The 22272-nt window shown below is 41.9% G+C and overlaps 1 protein-coding gene across 3 annotated transcripts in view; it reads right to left on the reverse strand.

Annotated features, from left to right (window-relative positions):
* Positions 1–8943: 8943 nt before the first annotated feature.
* LOC133541725 (troponin I, slow skeletal muscle-like) overlaps positions 8944–22272 on the reverse strand; it is a 47582-nt gene continuing 34253 nt past the window's right edge. For 2 of the 3 annotated variants that reach the window (XM_061885288.1, XM_061885295.1), the window contains exons 3-7: positions 14977–15018; positions 14782–14913; positions 14623–14712; positions 9288–9464; positions 8944–9229 (exon numbers count right to left, since the gene is read on the reverse strand). In XM_061885288.1, the coding sequence (XP_061741272.1) occupies positions 9125–9229; positions 9288–9464; positions 14623–14712; positions 14782–14913; positions 14977–15018 (546 nt within the window). In that variant the 3' untranslated portion in view covers positions 8944–9124. Of the gene's footprint in view, positions 9230–9287; positions 9465–14622; positions 14713–14781; positions 14914–14976; positions 15019–19053; positions 19104–22272 lie in introns of those variants that run through there. The other variant, XM_061885299.1, reaches the window with a different exon arrangement.

Raw genomic sequence — 22272 nt, forward strand, 5'->3', positions numbered from 1 at the left:
CTGCTCAGGAAAAAAAGGTGGCGTTTTTAAAATGTCGGCGGTGAAAACACGAGCGTGCGGACTCACCAGTGAGAAGTGGGAATAGTCCACTGTCCTCGCAGTGTGGGAGGACCCCTGGTAAGCTTTTTAAGCTGGCGGTGGATCGGATGGCGGCGAGCTGGCCCGGGCTACAATGGCGGCTGGCAAATACCTGCAAACAGATGGCGAGCGGGCATTAAAAGCAGCATTCTCTGCGGACTTCTTCACTATTTTTACACGGCAAAAAGCTGGCTGCAGCCACAGAGGGATTAGGCGAACACAAGTCATCCATGTAAACCTACTCCTGACTTGCAAGGAGACATTTATTGTGGCCTTCAGAGCTAAATGAGGGCCACCCTGATGTCACATGCACGGAATTAGCAGTTGTTGTCAGAGCAAAGACACACCGCACTATCTTCTAGATGATTCTATCAGGTCTGCTTTAAAACACCGGACTTGAACTAATAATGTGTTTTATTAATTCCTACTGACTAATAATTATGAAGTCTGATCACTGTCTCCATCAACAGACTAAGCGGACATAGCCCCCTTTTGGCCACAGCAAGAACTGACAACAAAACTTAAAGAGTCCAAAGGTCAAACAGCCCCTGATATACCTAGGCATTCTGCCATCCAAGTACTAACCAGGCTAGATACTGCTTAGCTTTGAGAGCAAACGAGATTGGGGATGCTCAGGGTAGTATGGCCATTCAAACTTATGATCTGACATGACAGATGAAAACTAATGAGTTGGCATGGTAACAAGACAAACAAGGAAATGTAGAACAGAACTAAATGTCCAAAAAACTAAACCGAACATGACCAAAACAAAACATGTACCATAGGCGTGACATATTTTTCTTCCTCCAAACATGACGAGTTGAGTTTATACCAAAATGGATACATGGATGATACAGCAGAGGATTGGGAGAATGTCATGTGGTCAGATGAAACCAGAATATAACTTTTTATATATATATATATATATATATATATATATATACAGTATATATATATATATATATATATATATATACAGTATATATATATATATATATATATATATATATATATGTATATATATATATGTATATATATATATATGTATATATATATATATATATATATATATATATTAGGCGTGTAACAGTACACAAAAAGTTTGGTTCGGTACGTACTTCGGTTCAGAGGTCACAGTTTGGTTCATTTTCGGTACACTAAGAAAAAACTGAATTTACATTTTTTGATTATTTAACAAATTTGCTAAATCTTCCACCAAAAACATTTTTCTCAGTAAAATATTTGATGAGAAGTAATCAATATTTCATAATAACATTGATTTTGATTCAATATTATGTTTTGAGCAATGACAGTTTGAAAGAAAAAAAAAACAGCTTTGTTTTATTAGTCAATGTTGCAACTTTTTCTAAATTACATTTTGCCTTAACACTTTTTTATTTCCCTTTTGTTTATGTTTTTGTTTATTTTAATATTATTTTTTGAATGTGCCGTGGGCCTTTAAAACATTAGCTGTGGGCCGCAAATGGCCTACGGGGCAAACTTTTGACAACCCCTAGAGGGGGGGGGGGGGGGTTGCCTACATCTGAGGTCCTCTCCAAGGTTTCTCATAGTCAGCATTGTCACTGGCGTCCCACTGGATGTGAATTCTCCCTGCCAACTGGATGTGAGTTTTCCTTGCCCTTTTGTGGGTTCTTCCAAGGATGTCGTAGTCGTAATGGTTTGTACAGTCCTTTGAGACATTTGTGATTTAGGGCTATATAAATAAACATTGATTGATTGATTGATTGACCCCTGCTATAGATAATAAAAAATGTAATCTGATTAATCAATGGATAAAAAGCAGAGCCTGGCAACGCATGCGCGTTTATCATAACTCTCTCGCTCTCTCTGTCTCTGCCCCGCCCTCACGAATGTTACACTGCGTGCACCACTTTTTTGTTTGTTTTTAACCCCTTCTTAACCCTGAACGTACATTGAAAATACACGCCACCCTAATTCAAAATGCTGGACATTCGAGGCATATAAGAAACTCCACCTGGACAGCTCCGCAAAGAGGACATATCCGTGAAAAGAGGAGGTGTGGTCAGTCTATCATAGCCCAGTCGTTGCTAGCATGCCGTATGTTGTTGCTTTTTAGATTGATTGAAACTTTTATTTGTAGATTGCACAGTACAGTACATATTCCGTACAATTGACCATTAAATGGTAACACCCTAATAAGTTTTTCAACTTGTTTATATCGGGGTCCACGTAAATTTATTCATGGTGCCTCGGTGTGCACTGTTTACACAACGTGCAGTGCGCTACTTAATATGTCCGTGTCGTTCGGTACACCTTCGAACCAAACCGAAACCCCTGTACCGAAACGGTTCAATACAGATACACGTACCGTTATACCCTTGATATACATACATACTGTATATACATATGTGTGGTTATAGTGTGTATATGTGGTTATAGTTTGTATGTATTTATATGTGCTTATAGTGTGTATATATTTATATGTGGTTTTAGTGTATACTGTATTTCCTTGAATAGCCGCCGGGGCGCTAATTAGTTTAAAACCTCTTCTCACTCCTGCGCTTACCAAAGGCATGCGGTAAAAGTAAAAGTAAGCATGCGCTAATTATTTTAAAACCTCTTCTCACTCTGGCACTTACCAAAGGCATGCAGTAAAAATGTTAGTATTATGTAAGCTTGGACCTTAAATCTTACTGAATAGCTTTTAATCTTCTTCTTTTTATGTGATTTCAAATTACCGGTATTGAAATCAGCCTCCTCCATTTTGAAAATGATGACAGGGGAAGTGTCACTCGTGACGTCATGAGTTTGACCAGGCGGTAATACTAAGCATGCGCTAATTATTTTGCGAAGCGAGTTTGACCCGGTAGTAATTCAAGGCAAGCACATACTTTATGCCCTGCGGAAATACAAGGAAATACGATATATAATTATGTTTGGTTATAGTTAGGGCTGGGCGATATGGCCTTTTCTAAATATCTCGATATTTTTAGGCCATGTCACGATACACCATATATATGTGAATATTTTGCCTTACACTTGAATGAACACTTGATGCATATAATCACAGCAGTATGATGTTTCTTTGTGTCTACATTAAAACATTCTTCTTCATACTGCATTAATATATGCTACTTGGAAATCACAACTAAGTCAATTTAGCGAAAGTGTATTTATTAAACAGTTATTAAGCAGTGGCACAAACATTCATGTCATTTCAAAACAGACAGTGCAAGATCGTCAGAGACATTTTAAAACAAGGTATGAGTGCATTTGTGTGCATGATGTCACTAAGATGACATATCAAAACAACACTAAATTAAAGTACAATTTTTGTACAGAACGCCACTACAATAGTTTAAAACAAATAAAGTGCACTTTTGTGTATGATGTCACACGAGATATTTCAATAACTGTCAAATAAAAATGAGCTGCATAATAGATAGAATAGAGTAGAAAGTACTTTATTGATCCCTGGGGGAAATTCAGCACCACAGTTCACTCACAATAAACAATAATCATAATAAATAATATATGACATATATTATATATATAATATGAATATGATAAATATATTCTCTACATATATTCTACATTTAAGTGCAGTAAAGAAGGAACATATGCATTATACAGTCTGATGGCTGTCGGTATGAAGGACCTCCTGTGTCGTTCCGTGTTGCATTTTGGGAGTCTGAGCCTTCCACTGAACGTGCTCATTCTCTCCGCGAGGTCCGAGTGTAGTGGGTGGGAGGTGTTGTCCCTAATGGCTTGGAGTTTTGCTAGACTTCTCCTCTCTGACGCCACCGCCAGAGAGTCCAGCTCCATGCCAACCATGTTACTAGCCTTCTCTACCAGCTTGTCCAGTCTGGTGTAAGGCAAAATATTCACATATATATGGTGTATCGTGACATGGACTAAAAATATCGAGATATTTAGAAAAGGCCATATAGCACGAAACAGGCACTGAGTGTCCATATGTCCATCATGTCCTCATGTGTAATGTTTAAATGTTTTTCTATTTTTTTGGACTACAATGTGAAATAATGTTTTATGTATGTATACATAGATACATCTGTCATCTCTATCTTTTTTTTTTAATTTTTTTTTAATTTATTTATTTATTTTATTTATTTTTTTAAATTTATACTACCATATTGTATATGCACCTTAGGAGGAGCTGCTCCAATTTCGTTGTTCTTTGAACCTGTTCATTGCAATAATGACAATAAAAAACTCTATTCTATTCTGTTAGCGTCCCTCGCTCTTAGCCCGCTGTCCCAGCAGGCCACGGCATACAAGAATAGGAAATCAATTCTCTATGTGGTAGGTTACTGCGGACGTTATCTCCTTCTGTTGTTGACTATTTTGTTCATACGTTGTTGATGTGGAAACGGTTGCCTGGGCATTTTGTCGGTGTGGCACCAAATGAAGATGTTGACATGCAGAGTTTCAAGAACTCTTCATTCTATAGCTGGTGACTTTTCAAATAATGCTACATATTAGCAGTGCTGCTACTTTTTGTAGCAACGCTTTTGCCGAACACTTGACAAGTTACGGTTGTCTTTTCGACATATTCCCACTTGAAGCCAAACCACCGCCAGACGATGGACACCCTGCTGATTTTCTTGGGAACTAATTCTTCCTCTATTTGTTACCAGATTTGCAACTTCTTTCTCTCGTATTACCACTCGCACCACAGCTAACGTTACCCATACTGCTACCTCTCTACTCCGCGAGGGCGTATACGTATGTAACGTATGACGTGAAAGTATGTGACGTATGTAAGAAGGTGCGCTTGCTATCTGTGAGAAAGAGAGACAAGAAAGAGCGAGGAGATCTTGTAGTGTAATGCCCGCAGCTAAAAGCAACTGCGTGAGAATGTATACTCCAATATCACCATATAGTCATTTTCTGTATACAAACCTGCGATACATTCAGTATATCGATGTATCGCCCAGCCCTAGGTTTTAGTGTATATATACACTGTATTCATACGTGGTTATAGTGTATACTGTATATATTTATATGTGGTTCTAGTCTATATATATTTAGATGTAGTTAAAGTCTATATATATTAATATGTGGTGTATATATATTTATATGTGGTTATAGTGTGTGTATATATATATATATATATATATATATATATATTTATGGGGCTAGCGGGTATGAACCGCAGGGTGATGTAATGTGTCTAGTGCAGCCATCCTTGGATAGCATAATTGCATGCCTGTCTGCTGCTTGCTTTTCTTGCATGCCTGTTGCTTGCTGCTTCTCGTTTCCAGGAACTGCCGCTGGCTAGCTGATCAATATATATATATTTATATGTGGTTTATATATATTTATATGTAGTTATAGTCTATATATATTTATATGTGGTTATAGTCTTTATATATTCATATGTGGTTATAGTCTGTATATATTTATATGTGGTTTGTATGTATTTAAATGTGGTTATATTGTATATATTTTTATATGTGGTTTATATATTTTTACATGTGGTTTATATATATTTATATGTGGTTATAGTGTATATATATATATTTATATTTGGTTTATATATATTTATATGTAGTTATAGTCTATATATATTTATATGTGGTTATAGTCTGTATATATTTACATGTGGTTTGTATATATTTATATGTGGTTATATTGTATATATTTTTAGATGTGGTTTATATATTTTTAGATGTGGTTTATATATATTTATATGTGGTTATAGTGTATATATATATATTTATATTTGGTCTATATATATTTATATGTGGTTATAGTGTATATATATATTTATATGTGGTTATAGTTTATATATATTCTTATGTGGTTTATATATATTTATATGTAGTTATAGTGTATACATATTTATATGTGGTTATAGTTTATATTTATTTATATGTGGTTTATATATATTTATATGTGGTTATAATGTATATATATTTATATGTGATTATAATGTATATATATTTGTATGTGGCCCTAGTGTGTGAATGTGAGTGTGAATGTTGTCTGTCTATCTGTGTTGGCCCTGAGATGAGGTGGCGACTTGTCCAGGGTGTACCCCACCTTTCGCCCGATTGTAGCTGAGATAGGCGCCAGCGCCCCCCGCTACCCCAAAAGGGGATAAGCGGTAGGAAATGGATGGCTGGCTGGGTTATTGTTATGATCCGCTGCCCAGATCATAGTTTATTTACGTTTACTTGTGTTTTCCGCACCTTTTGAGTTTGTGTGTCTCAGTTGCCATGACGGAAAATTACATTCACCTGCCTCTGGTTAGTGTTCGGGACGCGCACCTGTTGCCCGGGCACTAATCAGAGGGCTATTTAGTCCTTGCCCTGGCCTCACTTGGTTCTGGCTTCCTAGTGTGTTTTCATACAACAGATGATGACATTGTTTCCTGTTCTGTACCTGCTAGCTTTCACGCTAGGCTTTTTACTTGCTAGCTCCCACACTAATCCCTTTAGTTTTGCCTTCCGTGCTATGAGCACGTTTTTGTTTGTTCCCGTATAATAATTAATTTCTTAAATAAATTATTTCTTACCTGCACGCTGTGTCAGAAGCCCGATCTGCATTCCTGGGAGAACAAACCCCGCATCACGATGCGACCCGGTCGTCACAGTTAAAGCGTATATATATTTATATTTGGTTATAGTGTGTATATATTTAGTGTCATCTACATAGTGTATACACCCCCCCTCCCCCACATTTTTTGTATATATAGTTTTTTATAGTGTTGCTAAAAGAAAAGGTGATGTAACAGAGTGGTGAACATGCCCTTTCCCAACTACTTTGGCACGTGTTGCAGCCATGAAATTCTAAGTCAATTATTATTTGCTAAAAAATTAAGTTTATGAGTTTGAACATCAAATATCTTGTCTTTGTAGTGCATTCAATTGAATATGGGATGAAAGGGATTTGCAAATCATTGTATTCCGTTTATATTTACACACATATATATATATATATATATGTATACATATATATATATATGTATACATATATATATATATGTATATATATATACATTTATTTTTATATATAAAAAAGGTATATATCTGTGACTTATTTTATTCTTGTAAAATGTATAGATGTGGCTTTTATACAGGTGTGCTCTATAGTCTAGAATACATGGTAAATCTAACTTAATTGGACGACCCTTTTAAAGGAAAAAAACATTTACCGTAAGAATACGGTAAATGTCCGGGGAGGTCTTTGGGCCCCTCGGGGTGTGGCATCCTGTCTTTTTTCTGCCTGTATGGGGTGTAGTCTCTCACCTGTTGGGGCTGGTTGTCTCTTTCTTCCCCTGTGCCTCGTCCTCAACCGGACGCGGCCCCAAAAGGGGCAAGCGGTAGTAAATGGATGGATAGTCAAACAGTTCAACAAAACAGAGATTTTGTTAAATTTATCTGTTACTAACTTTCATGCTCCATATCTAACACTCGTTTATCAGTATATAGTAATTTTTTTCTTCGACTGTATTAACATCTAACATAGCTGAAATGACCACCGTCACCCCTCTAGTGTACAGGTGGCACCCGACGTATCAGTCACATTAGAGATAGGAACATGGAAACTAGAACTTCACATGTGGCTGGGAAAATAGAAGAAAGTCAATTATTTGACAAATTCGACTCATTTAGTACACAGAAATGTACTGAGTGTTAACAATAACAACGTCAGACAACGTAGCACAAATCTTCAATGATTGAGTTTCAAAGTCAAAAAGAACATTTAAATCATTTCAGCCTACAACAATTTCACTTCAAATTACAGAACACAGCCATCCATTTTCCTCCACTTATCCGAGTTGGGGTAGCGGGGGCACCAGCCTAAGCAGCGAGGCCCAGCCTTTCCTCTCCCCAGCCACTTCGTCCAGCTCCTCCCGAGGGATCCCCGGGCCTTCCCAGGCCAGGCGGGAGACATACTCTTCCCAACGCGTCCTGGGTCTTCCCCATGGCCTCCTACTGGTCGGACGTGCCCGAAATACCTCGCTAGGGAGGCATTAAGGTGGCATCCTGACCAGATGCCTGAATCACCTCATCTGGCTCCTCTCCATGTGGAGGAGCAGCGGCTTTACTTTGAGCTCCCCCTGGATGACACAGCTTCTCACCCTATCTCTAAGGGAGAGACACACCACCCGCCAGAAGAAACTTTTTATGTCCGCTTGTACCCGTGATCTTGTCTCTTCAGTCATGACCTAAAGCTCATGACCATAGGTGAGTTTGGGAATGTAGATCGACCGGCAAATTGAGAGCTTTGCCTTCCGGCTCAGCTCCTTCTTCACCACAACGGATCGATACAGCGTCCGTGTTACTGAAGACGCCGCACCGATCTGCCTGTCGATCTCACGATCCATTCTCCTCCCACTCACGAACAAGACTCAGAGGTACATGAACTCCTCTACTTGGGGCAAGATCTCCTCCCCAACTTGGAGATGGCACTCCCCCCTTTCCTGGGCGAGAACCATGGACTCGGAGTTGTAGGTGCTGATTCCCGTCGCAGTTGCTTCACACTGCGAACCGATCCAGTGTGAGCTGAAGACCTTGGCCAGATGAAACCATCAGGACCAAATCATCTGCAAAAAGCAGAGACCTAATCTTGCAGCCACCAAACCGAAACCCCTAAACGCCCTGACTGCAACCTAGAAATTCTGTCCATAAAAGTTATGAACAGAATCAGCGACAAAGGTGAGCCTTGGCGGAGTCCAATCCTCACTGGAAACGTGTCCGACTCTAAATTGAAATAAAATAATGTTTGCCTTTGTGTCCTAACCTTTAAGGCAACTCTTTCCTTGACCGGAAAAAGTCCAAATTGGAGGCCTGCAGATCCATGTGTTGGACACTTTTTTGGTAAAAAAATAAATAAAAAAGAGAATACAATGAATTCGACAGCATTTGTACATTTTAGTTCCTTGGCATACAAATATATGGTGGAATAACACTCAGTTATATGAGGGAGAATCATCAGGTGGTACAAATTACAAGGGCAGTGTGGTAAATAAAATATGACATGCAATGCAGACATGCTGAGTCAGGAGTTTAGTGCATCTTCACTAGGCGGGGTATCACTGGGCGGGGCCCTTGGCTGCGTCAAACATCTTTTTGCGGCCCTCCATCCCTGACATGGCCTCCACGTTCTTCCTCCAGTCGCCCACCTCCACTGTTTTTTCCTGAGGAGCACAGAGGGTGAGAAGACCACCTGTGATTGGCATCCATCTTTCCACAGACCTTCTCCACATCTTCCTTCTTCACCGACTTGAGGTTGGCTCGCAGGTCCAAGGACACCTTGTGCTTGGAACCCAGCAGGGAGTGGAGGATGGCGTCTGCAGAGACCCTCACCCGTCGAAGGCTGGGTCTCTTAAACTTGCCTCGTAAGTCCAGCACCTTGATGTTCAGGTCTTGGATCTGAGGACCACATCAGTCCACACATATTCATATCACCGCATGGGATTAAAGGTTCTTAACCTGTTTGATTTTGGGGCCAGACTTTGCACTACAGTAAGCACCCGGTCTACTCCAATATTAACACTGGATGAGTCATATTGCTCCTGATAGTAATCATATTTAATAATCATACTTAGTTTACAACCTTGTCAAAGATATGAAAACATGTTCATCACAAAGATCATCATCAAGGCTTAGGTCAGGCGGATTAGAACATTAATACGAATCAAATATCCTCTCAAACAACTGGACATGTTGATCCAGATCTGCAGCTGCCTTTTTATTTACATTAATTACAATGTGTACAACTACAACATAACGGTGTGGCGCAGTGGAAGAGTGGGTTCCTGGTTAAATCCCCACCTAGTACCAACCTCGTCACGTCCGTTGTGTCCTGAGCAAGACACTTCACCCTTGCTCCTGATGGGTGCTGGTTAGCGCCTTGCATGGCAGCTCCCTCCATCAGTGTGTGAATGTGTGTGTGAATGGGTAAATGTGGAAGTAGTGTCAAAGCGCTTTGAGTACATTGAAGGTAGAAAAACGCCATTTATTATATTTATTTATAAGTAAATTAGTAGATACAACATATACTGTACACTAGTGTTGTCCCCATACCAATATTTTGGTACCGGTACCAAAATGTTTTTTGATAATTTTCCAAATAGAGGAGACCACAAAAAATTTCATTATTGTCTCTTTTGTAACAAAAAATGTTAGTGTACATGAAACATATGTTTATCATTGTCATTTAGTCCTTAAATAAAATGTTGAACATACTAGACAACTTGTCTTTTAGTAGTAAGTAAACAAACAACGGCTCCTAATTAGTCTGCTGACGTATGCAGTAACATATTGTGTCATTTAGACACCTATTATTTTGAGGGACAAACTGTAAAAAGTGGATTATTAATCTACTTGTTCATTTACTGTTAATATCTGCTCATTTTCTGTTTTAACATGTTCTATCTAAACTTCTGTTAAAATGTAATAATAACTTATTCTTCTCTTCTTTGATACTTTACATTTGTTTTGGACGTTACCACACATTTAGGTATGGATCCAATATCAAGTAGTTGCAGGATCATACATTAAAATATACCGTATTTCCTTGAATTGCCGCAGGGCATATAGTATGGGCCTGCCTTGAATTACTGACGGGTCAAACTCGCATCGCAAAATAATTAGCGCATGCTTAGTATTACCGCCTGGTCAAACTCGTGACGTCACGAGTGACACGTCTCTGTCATCATTTTCAAAATGGAGGAGGCTGATTTCAATACCGGTAATTTGAAATCGCATAAAGGAAGAAGATTAAGAGCTATTCAGTGGGATTTAAGGTCCAAGCTTACATCACACTCAAATGTTTACTGCATGCCTTTGGTAAGTGCCGGAGTGAGAATAGGTTTTAAAATAATTAGCGCATGCTTACCTTTATCGCATGCCTTTGGTAAGCGTAGGAGTGAGAAGAGGTTTTAAATTAATTAGCGCCTCGGCGGCAATTCAAGGAAATACGGTAATACCTAATAAAATTAAAGTTAAAGTTAAAGTACCATTGACACACTACATAAAATACTGATGTAAAGGGTAGGCGTTGCGCTGTTTTCCGTTTAAACATGTTCTATCTACACTTCTGTTAAAATGTAATAATCACTTATTCTTCTCTTCTTTGATACATGACATTAGTTTTGGATGATACCACACATTAAGGTATGGATTTGATACCAAGTAGTTACAGGATCATACATTGGTCATATTCAGTTCTCAAGTGTCCAGGGACGTATTTACTGACTTTATAAACATAATATGAATTTTAAAAAAAGGGAAAAAGATTTTGTGACAATAAAAAAATATCAATAGTAGTATCAACTAGACTCTTGTACTTGGTATCATTATAGTGAATGTCAGGTGTAGATACACCCATGGCATTTGTTTACATTGGGATGGCAGTGAGCTATTGTATCCTCCTACGGTGTGTGGTGATGCATCTTTAACTATTCCTCCTCCTCCAGTGATAATAGTACTCGTAAGAAACATTTTTTTTTTTTGTTGGCATGGAGGCCAGGATTAGTGATTTAGAAGTAGCTAAAAGACTGTGGATGGATGTTAGCCATGTCTTAAAGCAGCTCTTCCTGAGGGTGTTTCACCTTTATCTTTACTTTTTACACCAAAATGGGTCCATTCTCCTGCCTGTGTCTGCCTGATCCTCTGCTCCTAAAACCAGCAATGTCACCATGTGACGACGCGCCGTCATGCTTGTTTAAAAATTAAATGGGGACCTGGTACTTTTCAAACAGAGTATAGTACTGTATTGGATTCATTAGTACCACCATACTATATGAGTACACCGTACAACCCTACTGTACACATATGATGGCAGTGTTTAGTATTCAACAGCCTTCTTATTGAAGCTGATAATAATAATTACTAAGGCTGCAACCATTCTCCTGTCTGCTATTTTAGCCTTCGTATTGCACCACACATTTTCAATGTCTGATTATCACTCCACACAAGTTCATGACATTAACAAAACTCACCTTTGTGCATTCATGCACAACATTAAAAGTTTGGTGGACAAAATAAGACTGCAAAAGAAGTGGCATAAAACATGTCTAAGAAAGTCGGAGAAAGTTATACATGTAAACAAACTATGGTGAGTTCATGGACCGCCAGAATTATTAGGACAAAACGGCGCTCGCCAAATACTCGAATCAGTGAAGTAGGGACGTCGTGGCGCAGTGGCAGAGTGACCGTGCGCAACCCGAGGGTTCCTGGTTCAATTCCCACCTAGTACCAACCTCGTCACGTCCGTTGTGTACTGAGGAAGACACTTCACCCTTGCTCCTGATGGGTGCTGGTGAGCGCCTTGCATGGCAGCTCCCTCCATCAGTGTGTGAATGTGTGTGTGAATGGGTGAATGTGGAAGTAGTGTCAAAGCGCTTTGAGTACCTTGAAGGTAGAAAAGCGCTATACAAGTACAACACATTTATTTGAATGTTTAATAAAAACAGTGTGCTTTATAACAATTAGGGAAGTTTGTGTCATGTTTGTCCTCCTACAGAAACTATTCAAAACAAAAAATATATGTTTTATATTTTTTTCCTCTCATCTTTTTCAATTTTTCATACATTTTTGAAAAAAGCACCAGAGAGCCACTAGGGCAGCGCTAATGACCTCCGCCTTGGCCACTAATACACCCCCATACCATCACACATGCTGCCTTATACACTTTGAACCTGATTCTTTTCCTCGTTGGTCCACAGTTTCCAAAAACAATTTGAATTGTGGACTTGTCAGACCACAAAACACTTTTCCACTTTGCATCAGTCCATCTTAGATAAGCTCCGGCCCAGCGAAACGTTTCTGGCTGTTGTTGATAAATGGCTTTGGCTTTGCATAGTAGAGTTTTAACTTGCACTGACAGATCTAGCGACCAACTGTAGTTACTGACAGTGGTTTTCTGAAGTGTTCCTGAGCCCATGTGGGGATATCCTTTACACGTGCCGTACCGCCTGAGGGGTCCAAAGTGCGTAATAAAATGGGCTACGTGTAGTGATTTCTCAAGATTCTCTGAACCTTTTGATGATATTACGGAGCGTAGATGGTGAAATCCCTATATTCCTTGCAATAGCTGATTAAGAAATGTTGTTATTAAACAATTTGCTCAGGCATTTGTTGACAAAGTGGTGAGCCTCGCCCCGTCCTTGTTTGTGAATGAGTGAGCATTTCATGGAAGCTGCTTTTATACCCAATCATGGCACCCACCTGTTCCCAATTAGTCTGTTCACCTGTGGGATGTTCCAAATAAGTCTTTGATGAGCATTCCTCAACTTTCTCACTCTTTTGGCCAGTTGTGCTAGCTTTTTTGAAACTTGTCACAGGCATCAAATTCCAAATGAGCTAATATTTGCAAAAAAAGAACAAAGTTTCTCAGTTTCTCATCTTGTCTTTGCAGTCTATTCAATTGAATATAAGTTGAATAGGATTTGCAAATCATTGTATTCTCTTTTTATTTACCATTTACACAACGTGACAACTTTACTGTTTTTGGCGTTATGTAAATATTCATGTTTAAATCACTCTTACCGCAAATGATTATCAGCTCCAAATATCGGTTATCGGCCTTCTTAACTACTAACAATCTGTATCGGCCCTAACAAACCATAACACTATAAATATTAATGACTTTACATACTGTCCGATTAGGGTATAATAACATGTATGCATTGTAACTAAGTTATGTATCCATAACAATAACAATAAATGCTCGTTAATTAAACTGTCAATAAAATTCAAATGCTAATCAAAATAAAGTTTCACCACTTTAGTCATAGTTTTTGTGCTGAAAAAACTTGTCTGGCTTTAGCTGCAGACTTCCTCTGTTTGTATAATGATGTCATTACTGCCACAAGTGGTGGAAAAGTCTATTACACAACTGACGTGTGTTGGTGGGCCTCTAGGGAGCGCTTGGTTATGAAACACTGACGTCTGGTGTTGTGTACCTCTCTAGTGTTTGTGTACCTCTCTGGTGTTTGTGTACCTCTTTTGTGTTGTGTACATCTCTGGTGTTGTGTACCTCTCTGGTGTTTGTGTACCTTTCTGGTGTTGTGTACCTGTCTGGTGTTTGTGTACCTCTCTGGTGCTGTCTACCTCTCTGGTGTTTATGTACCTCTCTGGTGTTGTGTACCTCTCTGGTGTTGTGTACCTGTCTGGTGTTTGTGTACCTCTCTGGTATTGTGTACCTCTCTGGTGTTGTGTACCTCTCTGGTGTACCTCTGTCAAAGACCTCAACGGCGGAGTGGGCGGATGATGGTTGCATAGAAGCTCCACAAAGTTTACAAAGGCGGTAGAAGGCTGCAGCAAAGATGGGCCCCCAATTGTCTTAATCTCAATACAATTAGACCCTGGCCTTCTCTTTGCCAAGGACAGTGTGCTGGCTGTCTGTGCACCAGTCTCCCCACTTTAAAAGATTCCACGCACAGGCGTTCCCCTGAAGGCCATCCCACCAACAGGAGGACAATCATACTCGTTTCCAGTGATCGCCGACGACCTCTTTGGTGTTGTGTACTTCTCTGGTGTTGTGTACCTTTCTGGTATTGTGTACCTCTCCGTTGTTGTGTACCTCTCTGGTGTTGTGCTGGACTTTGGCTTCAATGTCGTAGCGCTCCTCGTCCACCAAGTGGATCTTGGAGTGCAGGTCCTCACAGAGTCTCTAGAGTGGACATGAGCAGACATGAAGGAGCTGCCATGAGCACTGCAAACAAGTGAGGAGATAAAGAACCTGCAGCTCCTCTAAGTTCATGGAGTTGATCTCCAACACAGGAGCCTTTTCATCCAAGTAGCTTTTCTTCTGCTCCTCCTTGTCCACCATCTCCTGCTCCAGATGCTCTTTGGCCCTGGCCACCATCAAGCTCTGGGACACAGCTGCTTTACTTCCTGTTCCTGGGCCCCTGAACACTTCCACCTGAACACTCACCTTCAGCATGAGCTTGCGAGAAGCCGAGATTTTAGATTTCCTCTGCAACAACAATCAAAAACGTCGATGAGAATTGGAGTTTTGAAAAAATTCTATTGGTGTTGTACCCGTAATATGTACAATCAATCAATCAATCAATTAATCAATCAATCAATCAATCAATCAAAGTTTATTTGTAAAGCCCTTAATCACAAGTCACTCAAAGGGCTTCACTCTCGCCTGGCGCTTAAAATGGTGCATTCCTTGAATAGCCGTCGGGGCGCTAACTAATTTAAAACCTCTTCTCACTCCTGCGCTTATTCAAGGCATGCGGTAAAAGTAAGCCAGCACTAATAATTTGAAAACCTCTTCTCACCCCTGCGCTTACCAATGGCATGCAGTAAAAACTTGCGTGTGATGTAAGGATACCATCATGAAAAGCACATTTAATAAAATTAACGTTATTATGGTTATCATTTTCAGCACTGGTGGTTGGGGACCTCTGCTCTACAACATGTCATCGCGCCCGCCTTCAAACCAATGATATCTGCGTGCAGACCAGACGCATGCATTTCGTTGCTTCTTGTACGAGATTGCAAGGCATACTTGGTCAACAGCCATACCGGTTACACTGAGGGTTGTGATATAAACAACTTTAACACTCTTACTTATATGCGCCACACTGTGAACCCTAACCAAACAAGAATAACAAACACATTTCTGGAGAACATCGGCTCTGTAACACATTGTAAACGCAACATAACAATTACCCAGCATGCCATGCATCTATGACTCTTACTGGCTGTATTATAAACCCCGCTAGCACCAAACCCCGCGCCCCCAACCCCGCCCACCTCAACTGACGCACGGAGGGTGGGGGGGTATACAGTAATACAGCCAGTAAGAGTCATGGATGCATGGCATTCTGGGTGGTTGTTATGTTACGTTTATAATGTGTTACAGAGCCGATGTTCTCCAGAAATGTGTTTGTTATTCTTGTTTGGTTAGGGTTCACAACGTGGCGCATATTAGTAAGAGTGTTAAAGTTGTTTTATATCACAACCTTCAGTGTGATCTGTATGGCTGTTGAACAAGACCCCTGGTTTACACATAGTACAAGTTAAAAAAACTCAGCCATTTTGAAAAGCATTACTTCTGACGTCACAAATTGTACCCGGCGGTAATAGTAAGCATGCGCTAATAATTTTGGGAAGCGAGTTAGACCCAGCAGTAATTCAAGGCAGGCGCATATTACATGCCCGGCGGCAATTCAAGGTAATACGGTATACATACATATATATATATATATATATATATATATATATATATATATATATATATATATATATATATATATATATATATTTATATATATATATATATATATATACATATATATATATATATATATATATATATATATATATATATATATATATATATATATATATATATATATATATATATATATATATATATATATACATACATATATAGTTATAGCCCATCCATCCATCATCTTCCGCTTATCCGAGGTCGGGTCGCGGGGGCAACAGCCTAAGCAGGGAAACCCAGACTTCCCTCTCCCCAGCCACTTCGTCTAGCTCTTCCCGGGGGATCCCGAGGCGTTCCCAGGCCAGCCGGGAGACATAGTCTTCCCAACGTGTCCTGGGTCTTCCCCGTGGCCTCCTACCGGTTGGACGTGCCCTAAACACCTCCCTAGGGAGGCGTTCGGGTGGCATATTTATAGCCATCCATCCATTTTCTACCGCTTATTCCCTTTAGGGTCGCAGGGGGCGCTGGTGTCTATCTCAGCTACAATCGGGCGGAAGGCGGAATACACCCTGGACAAGTCGCCACCTCATCACAATGCCTATACAGTATATATTTATATTTTATATATATATATATATATATATATATATATATGTAGGTGTGGGAAAAAATCACAAGACTACTTCATCTCTACAGAACTGTTTCATGAGGGGTTCCCTCAATCTCCTGATGATTGAGGGAACCCCTCATGAAACAGTTCTGTAGAGATGAAGTAGTCTTGTGATTTTTTTCAGCACTATTCTCTGGATAATCCAATCAAGACATATATATATATATATATATATATATATATATATATATATATATATATATATATATATATATATATATATATATATATATATATATATATATATATATATATATGCAAACCCCGTTTCCACATGAGTTGGGAAATTGTGTTAGATGTAAATATAAACGGAATACAATGATTTGCAAATCATTTTCAACCCATATTCAGTTGAATATGCTACAAAGACAACATATTTGATGTTCAAACTGATAAACATTTTTGTTTTTGCAAATAATCATTAACTTTAGAATTTGATGCCACCAACACGTGACAAAGAATTGGGAAAGGTGGCAATAAATACTGCTAAAGTTGAGAAATGCTCATCAAACACTTATATGGAACATCCCACAGGTGTGCAGGCTAATTGGGAACAGTTGGGTGCCATGTTTGGGTATAAAAGCAGCTTCCATGAAATGCAAAGTAATTCACAAACAAGGATGGGGTGAGGGTCACCAATTTGGAAGCAAATTGTCGAATAGTTTTAGAACAACATTTCTCAACGAGCTATTGCAAGGAGTTTAGGGATTTTACCATCCACGGTCCGTAAAATCATCAAAAAGTTCAGAGAATCTGGAGAAATCCCTGCACGTAAGCGACGATATTACGGACTCATGGGCTCAGGAACACTTCATAAAACCACTGTCAGTAACTACAGTTGGTCGCTACATCTGTAAGTGCAAGTTAAAACTCGACTATGCAAAGCCAAACCCAATTATTAACAATATCCTGAAACGCCGCCGGCTTGGCTGGGCCCGAGCTCATCCAAGACAGACTGATGCAAAGTGGAAAGGTGTTCTGTGGTCTGACGAGTCCACATTTCAAATTATATTTGGAAACAGAGGACGTGGTGTCCTCCAGAACAAAAAGGAAAATAAACATTCGGATTGTTATTGGCGCAAAGTTCAAAAACCAGCATCTGTGATGGTATGGGGGCGTATTAGTGCCCAAGGCATGGGTAACTTACACATTTATGAAGGCACCATTAATGCTGAATGGTCCATACAGGTTTTGGAGCAACATATGTTGTCATCCGAGCAACGTTATCATGGACACCCCTGCTTATTTCAGCAAGACAAAGGTTACAACAGCGTGGCTTTGTAAAAAAAGAGTGCGGGTACTTTCCTGGCCTGCCTGCAGTCCAGACCTGTCTCCCATCGAAAATGTGTAGCGCATTATGAAGCGTAAAATACGACAGCGGAGACCCCGAACTGTTAAACGACTGAAACTCTACATGAAACTCTACATAAAACAAGAAAGGGAAATAATTCCACTTTCAAAGCTTCAACAATTATTTTCTTCAGATCCCAAACGTTTATTGAGTGTTGTTAAAAGAAAAGGTGATGTAACGCAGTGGTGAACATGCCCTTTCCCAACTACTTTGGCACGTGTTGCAGTCATGAAATTCTAAGTTAATAATTATTTGCAAAAAAAAAAAAGTTTATGAGTTGGAACATCAAATATCTTGTCTTTGTAGTACATTCAATTGAATTTGGGTTGAAAAGGATTTACAAATTATTGTATTCCATTTATATTTACATCTAACACAATTTCCCAACTCATATGGAAATGGGGTTTGTATATATATATATATATATATATATATATATCCATCCATCCATTTTCTACCGCTTATTCCCTTTCGGGGTCGCGGGGGGCGCTGGCGCCTATCTCAGCTACAATCGGGCGGAAGGCGGGGTACACCCTGGACAAGTCGCCACCTCATCACAGGGCCAACACAGATAGACAGACAACATTCACACTCACATTCACACACTAGGGCCAATTTAGTGTTGCCAATCAACCTATCCCCAGGTGCATGTCTTTATATATATATATATATATATATATATATATATATAATATATATATATATATATACATATATATATATCGAAAAGGGAATAAGCGGTAGAAAATGGATGGATGGATGGATATATATATATATATATATATATTATGCTGCAACCTTATCGTGGTAGAGGAGTTTGCGTGTCCCAATGATCCTAGGAGCTATGTTGTCCGGGGGCATAAAGCCCCCTGGTAGGGTCTCCCAAGGCAAACAGGTTCTAGGTGAGGGGTCAGACAAAGAGCAGCTCGAAGACCTTTATGAAGATGAAAAACCATGGACCCAGATTTCCCTCGCCCGGACGCGGGTCACCGGGGCCCCCATCTGGAGCCAGGCCCGGAGGTGGGGCACGATGGCGAGCGCCTGGTGGCCGGGCCTGTTCCCATGGGGCCCGGCCGGGCACAGCCCGAAGAGGCAACGTGGGTCACCCCTCCAATGGTCTCACCACCCATAGCAGGGGCCATAGAGGTCGGGTGCATTGTGAGCTGGGCGACAGCCGAAGGCAGGGCACTTGGCGGTACGATCCTCGGCTACAGAAGCTAGCTCTTGGGACGTGGAACGTCACGTCCCTGGGGGGGAAAGAGCCTGAGCTAGTGCGCGAAGTCGAGAAATTCCGGCTGGATATAGTCGGACTCACTTCGACGCACAGCAAGGGCTCTGGAACCACTTCTCTCGAGAGGGATTGGACCCTCTTCCACTCTGGCGTTGCCGGCAGTGAGAGGCGACGGGCCGGGGTGGCAATTCTTGTTTCCCCCCGGCTCAAAGCCTGTACGTTGGAGTTCAACCCGGTGGACGAAAGGGTAGCCTCCCTCCGCTTTCGGGTGGGGGGACGGGTCCTGACTGTTATTTGTGCTTATGCACCAAACAGCAGTTCAGAGTACCCACCCTTTTTGGGAACACTCGAGGGAGTACTGGAAAGTGCTCCCCCGGGTGATTCCCTTGTCCTACTGGGAGACTTCAACGCTCACGTTGGCAACGACAGTGAAACCTGGAGAGGCGTGATTGGGAAGAATGGCCGCCCGCATCTGAACCCGAGTGGTGTTTTGTTATTGGACTTTTGTGCTCGTCACAGTTTGTCGATAACAAACACCATGTTCAAACATAAGGGTGTCCATATGTGCACTTGGCACCAGGACACCCTAGGCCGCAGTTCCATGATCGACTTTGTAGTTGTGTCATCGGATTTGCGGCCTCATGTTTTGGACACTCGGGTGAAGAGAGGGGCGGGGCTTTCTACCGATCACCACCTGGTGGTGAGTTGGCTGCGATGGTGGGGGAGGATGCCGGACAGACCTGGGAGGCCCAAACGCATTGTGAGGGTCTGCTGGGAACGTCTGGCAGAGTCTCCTGTCAGACAAAGTTTCAATTCCCACCTCCGGAAGAACTTTGAACATGTCACGAGGGAGGTGCTGGACATTGAGTCCGAGTGGACCATGTTCCGCACCTCTATTGTCGAGGCGGCAGATCGGAGCTGTGGCCGCAAGGTAGTTGGTGCCTGTCGGGGCGGCAATCCTAAAACCCCTTGGTGGACACCAGCGGTGAGGGATGCCGTCAAGCTGAAGAAGGAGTCCTATCGGGTCCTTTTGGCTCATAGGACTCCGGAGGCAGTGGACAGGTACCGACAGGCCAAGCGGTGTGCAGCTTCAGCGGTCGCGGAGGCAAAAACTCGGATATGGGAAGAGTTCGGGGAAGCCATGGAAAACGACTTCCGGACGGCTTCGAAGCGATTCTGGACCACCGTCCGCCGCCTCAGGAAGGGGAAGCAGTGCACCATCAACACCGTGTATGGTGCGGATGGTGTTCTGCTGACCTCGACTGCGGATGTTGTGGATAGGTGGAAGGAATACTTCGAAGACCTCCTCAATCCCACCAACACGTCTTCCTATGAGGAAGCAGTGCCTGGGGAATCTGTGGTGGACTCTCCTATTTCTGGGGCTGAGGTCGCTGAGGTAGTTAAAAAGCTCCTCGGTGGCAAGGCCCCAGGGGTGGACGAGATCCGCCCGGAGTTCCTTAAGGCTCTGGATGCTGTGGGGCTGTCTTGGTTGACAAGACTTTGCAGCATCGCGTGGACATCGGGGGCGGTACCTATGGATTGGCAGACCGGGGTGGTGGTTCCTCTCTTTAAGAAGGGGGACCGGAGGGTGTGTTCCAACTATCGTGGGATCACACTCCTCAGCCTTCCCGGTAAGGTTTATTCAGGTGTACTGGAGAGGAGGCTACGTCGGATAGTCGAACCTCGGATTCAGGAGGAACAGTGTGGTTTTCGTCCTGGTCGTGGAACTGTGGACCAGCTCTATACTCTCGGCAGGGTTCTTGAGGGTGCATGGGAGTTTGCCCAACCAGTCTACATGTGCTTTGTGGACTTGGAGAAGGCATTCGACCGTGTCCCTCGGGAAGTCCTGTGGGGAGTGCTCAGAGAGTATGGGGTATCGGACTGTCTTATTGTGGCGGTCCGTTCCCTGTACGATCAGTGCCAGAGCTTGGTTCGCATTGCCGGCAGTAAGTCGAACACATTTCCAGTGAGGGTTGGACTCCGCCAAGGCTGTCCTTTGTCACCGATTCTGTTCATAACTTTTATGGACAGAATTTCTAGGCGCAGTCAAGGCGTTGAGGGGTTCCGGTTTGGTAACCGCAGGATTAGGTCTCTGCTTTTTGCAGATGATGTGGTCCTGATGGCTTCATCTGACCGGGATCTTCAGCTCTCGCTGGATCGGTTCGCAGCCGAGTGTGAAGCGACCGGAATGAGAATCAGCACCTCCAAGTCCGAGTCCATGGTTCTCGCCCGGAAAAGGGTGGAGTGCCATCTCCGGGTTGGGGAGGAGACCCTGCCCCAAGTGGAGGAGTTCAAGTACCTAGGAGTCTTGTTCACGAGTGAGGGAAGAATGGATCGTGAGATCGACAGGCGGATCGGTGCGGCGTCTTCAGTAATGCGGACGTTGTACCGATCCGTTGTGGTGAAGAAGGAGCTGAGCCGGAAGGCAAAGCTCTCAATTTACCGGTCGATCTACGTTCCCATCCTCACCTATGGTCATGAGCTTTGGGTCATGACCGAAAGGATAAGATCACGGGTACAAGCGGCCGAAATGAGTTTCCTCCGCCGGGTGGCGGGGCTCTCCCTTAGAGATAGGGTGAGAAGCTCTGCCATCCGGGAGGAACTCAAAGTAAAGCCGCTGCTCCTCCACATCGAGAGGAGCCAGATGAGGTGGTTCGGGCATCTGGTCAGGATGCCACCCGAACGCCTCCCTAGGGAGGTGTTTAGGGCACGTCCAACCGGTAGGAGGCCACGGGGAAGACCCAGGACACGTTGGGAAGACTATGTCTCCCGGCTGGCCTGGGAACGCCT

Source organism: Nerophis ophidion, linkage group LG02 (assembly GCF_033978795.1).
Source record: "Nerophis ophidion isolate RoL-2023_Sa linkage group LG02, RoL_Noph_v1.0, whole genome shotgun sequence".
Taxonomy (NCBI): Eukaryota; Metazoa; Chordata; class Actinopteri; order Syngnathiformes; family Syngnathidae; genus Nerophis; species Nerophis ophidion.